Here is a 10,102-nt window from a genome sequence, read left to right on the forward strand (position 1 = left end):
TCTTTGGGGAATTTTTTTTGGGGGGGCAGCATCTTTGGCTAAAAATAATATATTTACTACCCACAGTAGGCACATCAGAGGGCTGTAGGCTCATAGGGAAGACGTTGAAGTGCTTCCGAGAGCCTCATCATGGAGGCTTCATAGCCAGGTCTAAGATGAGTCATCCGGGAGGAGAGGAGGTCGAACAAAAGACATGGGGATCCACTGCAGGAGCTGGGGCTGGAGGAAGAAGCCCGGGTAGTGAAGAGCCTCCCCCACTGCAGTCGCGGCCTATAGGGCTCTCTGTCACTGCTGGGCACATCCTTTGTAGCCTCTTACCTGGGAAAGGAAGGGGGGACACTCACAGAAGTGTGATGCACTGTGAGAATGACAATCTCACATGTTCAGCTGGAGATACTACGGGGCTCATTCATCCTTGTAATCAGGAAAAGACTGTGCAGATGTCCCGTTTGACATCTTCAGCTGCATTCAGTCCTCAGTAAGCTCTGAGCTGAGGACCCGTGCTCATGGCTGTGGTCTTCACAGTGTGGCCATCCGTTGGTCCCCTTAGGTCACAAGATTAGAAGCATTAGTTAGAAACCTTCCAAGCAAAGTCTCAACCATACAGACTATTTTTCATAGACTCACTGAATCAGAACTTGCAGATCTCAAATGCATTTCAATGGAGATGTTTCCACGTGGCTACCTTTTGGGGACTGTTATCACTTTTGGTCATAAACAACGCCCTTCTCAGTGCCAGCTTCCCTTGAGGCATCCGTGCTCAGTTACTTTCTCGCTGCAAGCTCTGCTTGAACGACCAAGGATGAATGTGTGACTAACCACCCTTTCTCTCTCTCTGTCCCTTGGCACAGAGTTAATGTGGGCTGCGGGCCTGCAGAAGAGCGAGTGTTGCTAACAGGACTCCATGCAGTCGCAGACATTTACTGTGAAAACTGCAAAACCACTCTGGGCTGGAAATATGTGAGTACTGAGGAGTCTGGTCGGTGGCGAGAGGACTGTGAGGGAGTAACCGAGAGCCTCGTGCTGGAAGATTGCTTTCTTCTCCTGGCTTCCTGTGACCTTGTGGGATTATCTTCATCCAGGAACAGGCAGTGGAACCCGAAGAGCTGTTCCTGGCACACTCCTGTCTACCACACTCATTCTTCCCTTTTCTCTGACAGTCCCCTTCTCCTGCTCATTCCTTTGCACCTGCCCCTGAGACAGACAGATACACATCTGCTTTACAGTTTAATTAATAATAATAGCAGCACATAACATTTCCTGACAACTGACTCTTTCCAAGCCTATATTATTTTATTCACTCTTCACAGCTTCCTTGGTGGGTAAAGCTTCCTTACCCATCCATAAAATAGGGATGAGGAAACGGAGATTTAGGGAGGTTAATAGTATATCTGATGTTATCCAGCCATTACATGGCCAAACCAGGATATAGGCATCCAGGAATCTCACTGCAGAGCCCATGCTCTTTGCTCCAGTAAATGTCCCCAAAACATTCCTCAGGTCCTAGGCCCTGTGCTAGGCATCATCAAACATGTTAATTAATGTCCTCTGTTAGATAGAGTCATGGCTGGACTCTCGCTAGTGGACATTCGTTCCTTCGCTGTTTAACGCAACAAATATTTTTAATGTCTTGATACCTAGAGTGAGCAGTCCTTCGCCACGGTGAGAGGAGGTATAGATGATCCGTGAAAATAAACTTTTGTTGTTATTGCTGGTAGATATATTTCTTATTGGCAGATATTTTCACATGCTTTTTTCTGCCCAGTCATGGTGGGGATGTTGAGTCTTCCTGGCTCTGGGAGGACAACTTATTCCATGTAAAATGCCATAAATTCCCTGTCCTGTCAGTTGCCCAGGGTCAGTGTGGGGCTGGCTTATATGACCTGTGGTTAGTTAGCTTGTTTGTTAGCTTGGGAGAGCCCGGAGGAGTTGTCAGAACTGCCCGCAGAGTGATGATGATGTGTCAGTGTAGGTTTGTTGATTGTGAAAAACACACCACTCTGTGGGACTCCAGGAATGGGGGAGGCTGCGTGTTATGTGGGAGTGGGGAGTACAGGGGAAACCTCCTTGCCTTCTGCTCCTTTTTGCTGTGAGCCTAAAACTGCTCTAAAAACATGAAGAAATCTATTTAAATAAAAAAGATGTTGAGCAAAGTATGATTCCATTTAACCGAAGTTCAAAAATGTGTGAATCTTAACTGCCGCAGTGGGGCTGCATTGCCTTTAGATGCCATCTTTCACATTTCCCTTGAAATGTTCAGAATTAGCAAGAAACACCCTAGATGGCATGTTTCACGATGCCAAGATGGTCACAGATCCCTATGGTTGCCCTGATTGCTTCCTGTGGGAAAAACTGGCCTTGGCTATTCTGTTCCCACCTGTATGGCCGGTGGCCCCCTCTGGCCAATCTGGGGGCCACAGTTCTGGTTTTGATTATTCAGAAATGTTCTGCCCTTCTGTTTCCCCAACCTCTTGGTCATCTTATTCCATTGAAGATGTACAGGATTACAGACAGACGATAAATCTGAGTTCATTGGTTTTGCTCCTTACTTTAGGTAAAATGATTCACTTCTTTGACAGAGGTTTATTAAAAGCCTTTGTGTTGGATACAAAAGTAAGTGTGATCTAATGCTTGCCCTTGGGAGTGTTTACAGTCATGGTATCAAGGAGTAAAGCTTACAGGTAAATGGATAAAACAGCTGGACAGGCATAATGATAGGACAGTAGAGAAACCTCCATCTCCCAAATACATTACCCCTCATGTCCCAGGCCCATGCTCCAATCCTTCATTCCATTATTTCTTCTGACCCTCATAGTTAATCCTGTGAAGTACTTTTAATTATCCCAGTTTTGTAAATGGAAAGTTTGCGGCTGTAAATGCAATTGGTTAAGTGATGCTTCTGGGGCCAGGATTCAGTCTGGGGTGTTTCTGCAGACTCCAGATCTAGTGTTCTGTCCAGTTAGGACATTTTGGAAGTGCCCTGTGGGGCACGTGGGGGCTGTTGAATTTTTTTTTTCTTTTGACTTTTGTTTGTTTAATAGGGATATATTCTTACTTTCCTAGTTTTCTTTTTACCTCCTCCCTATCCTAAACACACTGCATGGAACAATAGGTCTTAGTCTCGAAACACATTCCTTTGTTGTGTACATACACACACACATACACGGAGCTGAGGAATAATGAAGTGTCAGGGAAATGACTGCTGAGTCCACAGCTCTTGCGTGTGTGTGATGTGTTTGCACATTCCCTCTCAGCGCCCCTCCCCTCTCCACTTTGTGGAATGATTCCTCTCTCAACAAGAGGCTCAAGTGTGAGCTCTTATTAGGAGACTCAATTCCCCAGAGCTCTAGGAACAGAAGATGCAGTTCATACAAATGCTGCCCAGAACCTACAGGCAGGAGGGTTGAGTTACTTACTAAGTTGGAAGACTTGGGAAAAGAGCTGATGTCCACAGCTTGTGCACATCGAGCTCAGCCATCTAATGACTGTGATGACCAATGCTTTCCATATAGTACACCAAGATGTTTTTATACATCTATGCCTAGGAAGAAAATATCCCTTTGAGCCTATACCTATGCGGGGCTTTTTTTTTTTTTTTTCTTTTTTCTTTCCTATGGGGCTTATTAGCCTGCAAGCCCACCCACAGTGTTGTAAATTTAGGATGGTAAATTGCCAGGTGGTTTCTGTTGCATTTTCTCTCTGGAGGCCTGGCAGCTGGGTGGGGCGTGAGGGCTGCCAGGTTCTTCAGCCTAGAGTTCATGTAGCTCCTTACTCCCTGGAGAAAGGTGGTGAAGAAAAAACAGACTTAACACACCTGACATAGAAACAGCAAGATAAATAAGAGAGAGACCTATTTGGCCTCCCAATACTTTGTTCTCTCCCTGAGAGTCTTTTCTCTAAGTGTAACAGTACAATTGAGGATTATGACATAGAAACTTCATGGATACATCTATAGAGCACATTTCTGGTTAGCATCTGAAACCAGGTTCCTCTCAGATTTTACACACGCACGCTCTCTCACACATGCACGCACACACACACATTCACACGTTCACTCAGCAGTTATTTATTGAAGACCTATTATCTGGCAAGCAGTCTTCTAGGCACGAGGGATACTGCAGTGAACAAAATAGATGAAAACCTCTGCCTGCCATGAAATTTGTGTCGTCCTGGTGAAAGACAATAGGTATAGTAGATGTGCGGGTTGTACTGTGTGTTTGAAAATGATAAGTGCCGTGGAGAAGAATGAAGAAGGGAGAGGGGCGGGGAGGGCGTTCTGGGGTGGAAGTTGTGCTTTTAAAGTAGAATCGTTGGGAAAGACCTTACTAAGGTGGTGACATTTGGGCAAAGCCTTAAATGAGCAGAAATCCTGAAGAAATTCTACTGTAAATATTGAGAAAAAATGTTTAGAATATTTAAATTGCAAAATATCGAAACTCGGTTGTAAATATTGAGAGTCCTGGTGCTGTCTCGGAGCTGGAGCTCAGTGAAGGGGATGTGGCGTGTCTGAGTGGCGGGAATTCTCTCAGTCTGGGCCAGGCTGGGCCTGATCACTTCTGTGCTACAAGTCACCTACTTGTCTTTGGTCATTCGGTGTCTTTTCTCTTCCTTTGTGTCTCCTAGGAACATGCCTTTGAAAGCAGCCAGAAATATAAAGAAGGCAAATACATCATTGAGCTAGCACACATGATCAAGGACAATGGCTGGGACTGATCGGAGGGTATCCACCTAACCCAGTGTCCACGTGAACACCATCCAACCGAACATTCTACCCAAGCGTGAGAGAGTGACTGAACACTTGGTTCCATCCATTTAGGGGCCTTGCCATCTGGGGCATTCTCCCACCCTGACGCCGTCTTTCTGGTGACCGGCCTCTAAATCGCTGTCTCTCTGTCTCTTTGCTTTGTATCTGTTTGTGAGTTGATCCTGGCTTCTCTCTCTGTTCTAGTGTTGGCTGAAAACAAAACAACGAAAGGAACAGATGCCTGACCACATGGCGGCAACCCACCTTGATAAGGGCCCTAGGGCCCATGTAAGAGCTGCCTGATGGCCTCTTGTCAGGAGAGCAGTGGCACAGCATGGGGGTGTGAGGTAGAGAGGAAGGGGGAGCCTTGAGGGTCCCAGGGGTGGGCAGGGGATGGGCCGTTAGAGGTAGGAACAAAATTGTGCTGCTCCCGGGGTCCCGGTAACTTAGGCTTGAAATAATCGACTTGTCGAAAAGGACAAAGAGGAAAAAAAAAATACCTCATGACTACATTCTCTCTGATCAGAAGCTTCTGTTCCTGACACCGACTGTGCCAGGTTAGCTTGCGAGCGCAAGAACTGGCCCTAACTCTAGGGGCGCAGGGGCCTGGTTCTCCTGGGTTGAGTTGGGGGTGTTGTGGAGGCAGAGAGTGAAAAGCCCAGGTGGTTTTAGTAACTCTGGTGCCTCACTGCTCCTTCGGGTTATCTTTGCCTCTTCAGCCACCGTAGGTGAGAAGAGGGGGACTGCCGTTTGCAATGGGTGCAAGATCCAAACATCCCAAAGGCTGTGGCCACCAACCAACTAAAATCAGTAATTGAGGAGGACAGGGACCAAAGGGGGGCAGTAGTTTGGGAGCTCCTGCAGAAATGGCTCAGATACCGGGCCAGAAAAAATAAAAAGTAGAACCAGTTAGGAATTCTGACTGTCTAACCTTTTTTCCTGACCCTTAGTAAGAGAAGAGCCTTGTGGCAAGGAGAGGGGTGGGGTGGGGCAATGCTGGGAATAGCTTAGATTTGAACCATTACAGGTTAGTGCATCTTTCCCCTTTGGTATGCAAAGGCTTCAGTGAGATCAGCAATTCTTTGTACATAAGAGTTTTGGGTGTTTTTCTCCAGTTCTATCGAAGTCCCAAGGCTTTGAGCTTAGTGATAACCTGGCCAGTAGATTCGTCACGCCCCTAGCTGTTCTCCTTGGACTGGAATGCTTTGTGTGGAGAGAAATTGTCAGAGCGGTCCAGCAGTGGGGAGGGCCTAGGTATGATATCCAACGTCAAGTTACAAATTCCAATATTAGCCCCTGCCTCCCATCCATCTCACAAACCAAACCAAAGTTCATTATATTAGGGAAACAGAGAAAAGATCCTTAATAAGGCTTATGAGAGAAAGGAGTTTGTTAGTTAACCAACACTGTGACGTGTATTCTACCAACAGGTAAGCCAGTACACGGTGCACGATGAAACTCGTTTAACCGAGTTAATTTTATTGCTTAGACCGAAAATGTAATTAATGTTAAGATATGTGCAGGTTATGTTAGGTAATTCTCAGCATCTCATTTCTCTAAGTAGGCTGATCCTATAGGAAAATTAACCTTAAAAGTCACAGAAGAGTGAGTTCATAGAGGCAAGAATCTGTAAAATTGATTGATCAGGATTCAAGCAGCCAACCAGGGACATTTCCAGAATTCAGACAAATTCCCGTAGGGAGTGAGTCCATGGTGGAAATGCCTTTTCATGTTTCTGTGGGCTGATTGCAGAAGGGGGGACCTGAGGTAGGCGTGGCCCTTCCCTGGAGGGTGACGGATGGCAGGACTGACAGGAAGCTGGGTGGCTCCAGGTAGACTGCTTCTGTGACACAGAAGGATTCTTAGAAATTGAATCTTGTTCTCAGAGGCTTTTTACTCACATTTTTTGGTACTTTAGCAACCCTGGGAGATTAAGTGCTCCCCACATTACTAAAAAGCAGACTGAAGTTCAGAAGAAGTATTTCATTTATGCTCCCAGAGAAAGAGCTCTTCTGGCTCCCAGGGCCAAGATCTCAATAAAAAGCATTTTCAACTTTCACATTCCTAAGATGGCTTGCCAGCACAAAAATCGTAGATCCCCCTTTCTGTCTGCCCTGAAGGTAGTGGCCTTCACTTAGAGATTTTGATTAGCCCCTTTGCTCAGGGAATGTCCTGGCTGTTGATGCTCCTTTCCATAGAAAGAAAATGGGGGTTAAGCACGGGTAGGTGTTTTGTCTTTGAGACTGAAAATGGAGTGTGGTGACATAGAAACCAGACATGGGGTGCCCTAGAATTTTCAAGGGGCAGAGGAGACTGATGTGCCACTGTTCTTCCTTGGGGATAAGGCCTCTGACTGTTGCATGGATCAGAGTAGGCTCCAGTTAGACCCAGGTTCTGGTTTTTTTTTTCTTCTTCTTTTTTTTTCCCCCCAGTTCTTACCCATTGAGCATCCAATGGGTGTGTGGCACCGTACTTGGTGCGAAAGATCTGAGTAGAATGTTGGTTTTCCGTAACTACAGGGGAAAAAAAAAACAACTCATTAGGCTTTCCCTCTGTGTCAATGAAACCAAAAGTGCTTCTTATAACCTTAGCTCCATTCATGGCTTGTCTACCTAACATCTAGCAGTATTGGAGAGACCGCAGCTGAGTGATGGAGACGCATCAACTCGTGGCCTCAGTCAGTTCATTCTTTAATTTCCTCACCAAATTATTGACTCAGAGCATAACCAAAGACCTCATCCATTCACCCCTGGCGGGTTCAGGGAATTGGAGTTTGACTGTAAAGCCTAGGCAGGGCGCAGGGAGTAGGGCAGGGGAAAGGGTGAAGTGAGAAAGGCAAATACAGTGAAGTTCTGTACCTCAGCCAGCAGCTGCCTTCATTTGCAACTGAAGTCCAGCTGGCAGACTCTCTAGGTCCATCTCCCCTGTGCCATCCTAGGTCATGTGGCCTCGGTGGCCCTGGATTACACCCAGACCCCAGGATGTTAGTCTCAGGCTGCTGACGGGTTGATTTGACATGAATCAAATACAGCCAGACTTGATGCCCACAGATTGTCAACTGGGCCTGACTGAGTGCTGCCCCGACTCCGAGACAGCAAGATCATGGAGATAGGATAGAGTAAATCTTGACTGGTGGGTCAGTGTGTGAAAAAGAGGTGTCCCCTTTATAAAAAGATTTTCAAATGGATATATATATGAAAAAAGTTGCTTGTGAAATATACTTTTGTAAATAATATTTAATTTTTTAAATAATATATTTGGTGCTGTTTTCTCAGATCCCCTGAGAGCACTTTTTATTTTCATTTTTAAATTCTATGGTTTCCTCTGCATTTCTTGAAGTATATTTTAAGGGAAACAGTGATCACCAATATACTCTTTTAAAAAAAAAGATCTGTATCACTTTAGTCTGGACAGAGGCAATGCCTCTCTGCATTTTTTTTCCAGATGGAGCAAACTCTGCAGTACATTACCAGGTTGAGAATTGAAATATTTTCTTGCACCAATATTTGCTAGAAAAGAAAATAAATAAAATCAGATTTAGTAACAGCTTAGTGATTCCTCTTGTTGGAAGAATTTCCAACAAATCGGAATCTTGTTTTTAATGCGTGCGTGTGTGTGTGTGTGTGTGTGTGTGTAAAAAGCACTTTGGACTGTGCCTCCTGTTTTCTTTTATTGGGGACACTATACCTACAGTTTACACCTTGGGCACATAAGGCTTTCTTCTCTTTCTCTCTGCTTGTTTTGTTTCTGAGTGGACCAACAGCACAAACCATGAGGATTTTGTTTTTCTGAGCATGGAGCTATTGCCACTTTGCTCCTTTTTCTTTGTGTGCTCAACTTTCCCAGATTGTAAAGGAAATCTGTTGTTTGTGAAGATCAAGCAGAGTCAGGTCTGTGTGTTTCTAACTGAGATGTGAGTGTACTCCTTATGTACCCCAGGGTTCCAGTGGTTGTAGAAGCCACATTGTTAACTGGTTTGGGTTGAAAGAACATCGGTAAAATAATACACATACCTTGTAGGTAAACAGTTTATTTTATTTTAAGGTCAGATTGCCTCAGGTTCAGGAAGAGGCTGGGAAATCAAATCTTGAACACAATCAACTTACATATTTTAACGAAGAGTCTGCCTCAAATGAGAAAACAAGCTAGTGGTCAAGGTAGAGGAAAGAAATGTCTCATTTTCTTAAGCAAAATACAGTCATGAAATCTGCCAGCAGTGAAAGGTAAAGCCAAGAAGAAACAAGCTATTCCCATCACCAAATTCGATCTGCCTGTATATTTTTATATAACATTTTGGTGAAAGTGAGAGTCGGTTCCCTTTTCCAACCTGCAGAGACGATCTTTCAGTACGGAATCTCTATTTATGCTTGTGTTTACAAACTGTATTTGTTGGGTTTGGGTTTTGTTACTTTCCCTTTTTTTTTTTTGGTGGCATTTTTCAGGTCACTTTGCTTCAATAACAAAGATAATTATTTTCAAATAATTTGTCTTCACCTTTTCCTGTATTTGTACATAGTGATTCAGTATTAGAGAAAAGTGCATTGTTTCTGTCCTATTTCCAATCTGTGTTGGTGCTCATTTGAGAAAATAAAGTTTTCAAATATTCTTTGGAGGGCTCATCTGTCTTAATTGACCCAGCATGTTTTTAACTTGATTTTAACATTGAAAGTAACTGAAAAGCCTGTAGGAGGTCATCTAACCCCAGTCACAGAGCTCTCAACTGAGACCCTGCAGGGTTGTTTGTTCCAAGGACAGTTGGCCAATTAATGAATAAAAATCAGGTCTCCTGCTTATCTGCAAATGCTGCTCTTATCTTTAGATATCAGAAATGCCTGAGTGACCTTTAGGATTTTTGTCTACTAAACCCCATATTCTTAAACTCAGCAAACTTTTCTGTTTATGCCAATTTCTTTGGGGGGAAATTGTATTGCATTAAGTGAGGAGATAAAAGAATTGTAAAACAACTAGGTCACAGAGGCAGCATTATCTCCGAATAACTGGCTAACAAAGGAGGAAAGAAGTATTCACAGTTACAGTATATGGAAAATCAAGTCTTCTCACTCACTGAACAAATATTTATTAAACATCTGTTAGGTTCTAGACACTGGGTGAGGCAGTTGGACCATTCTAGTAAATCAGCTGCTTTTCTTTTCCTCCAGTATCTTCCATATGCACAGCCTTGCATAGCCAGTCAGCGTACACAGTTTTGTATTTTGGTGCCTTCATTTAACAGATGAAGTATTTTTGCCTAGACATCAACTTTTTCAAAACCTTGCCTCCACAACTTACAGCGTTCTCACCTTATATAGGCAACCTAAATAGTGAAGAAAGAGGATATTAAAACTGCCCGAATGTGTG

At 44.2% G+C, this 10,102-nt stretch overlaps 1 protein-coding gene across 3 annotated transcripts in view; it reads left to right on the plus strand.

Annotated features, from left to right (window-relative positions):
- Positions 1-9,350, plus strand: part of YPEL2 (yippee like 2) — a 61,474-nt gene extending 52,124 nt beyond the window's left edge. Inside the window, exons 3-4 of one of the 3 annotated variants that reach the window (XM_028109108.2) lie at positions 852-960; positions 4,624-9,350. In XM_028109108.2, the coding sequence (XP_027964909.1) occupies positions 852-960; positions 4,624-4,713 (199 nt within the window). In that variant the 3' untranslated portion in view covers positions 4,714-9,350. Of the gene's footprint in view, positions 1-851; positions 2,170-4,623 lie in introns of those variants that run through there. The other 2 variants (XR_015769357.1, XM_028109107.2) reach the window with 2 other exon arrangements.
- The last annotated feature ends 752 nt before the right edge of the window (positions 9,351-10,102 follow it).

This window comes from Eumetopias jubatus, unplaced genomic scaffold (assembly GCF_037043125.1).
Source record: "Eumetopias jubatus isolate StellerSeaLion01/CBP00866 unplaced genomic scaffold, mEumJub1_p1.0 scaffold_10, whole genome shotgun sequence".
Classification (NCBI taxonomy): domain Eukaryota; kingdom Metazoa; phylum Chordata; class Mammalia; order Carnivora; family Otariidae; genus Eumetopias; species Eumetopias jubatus.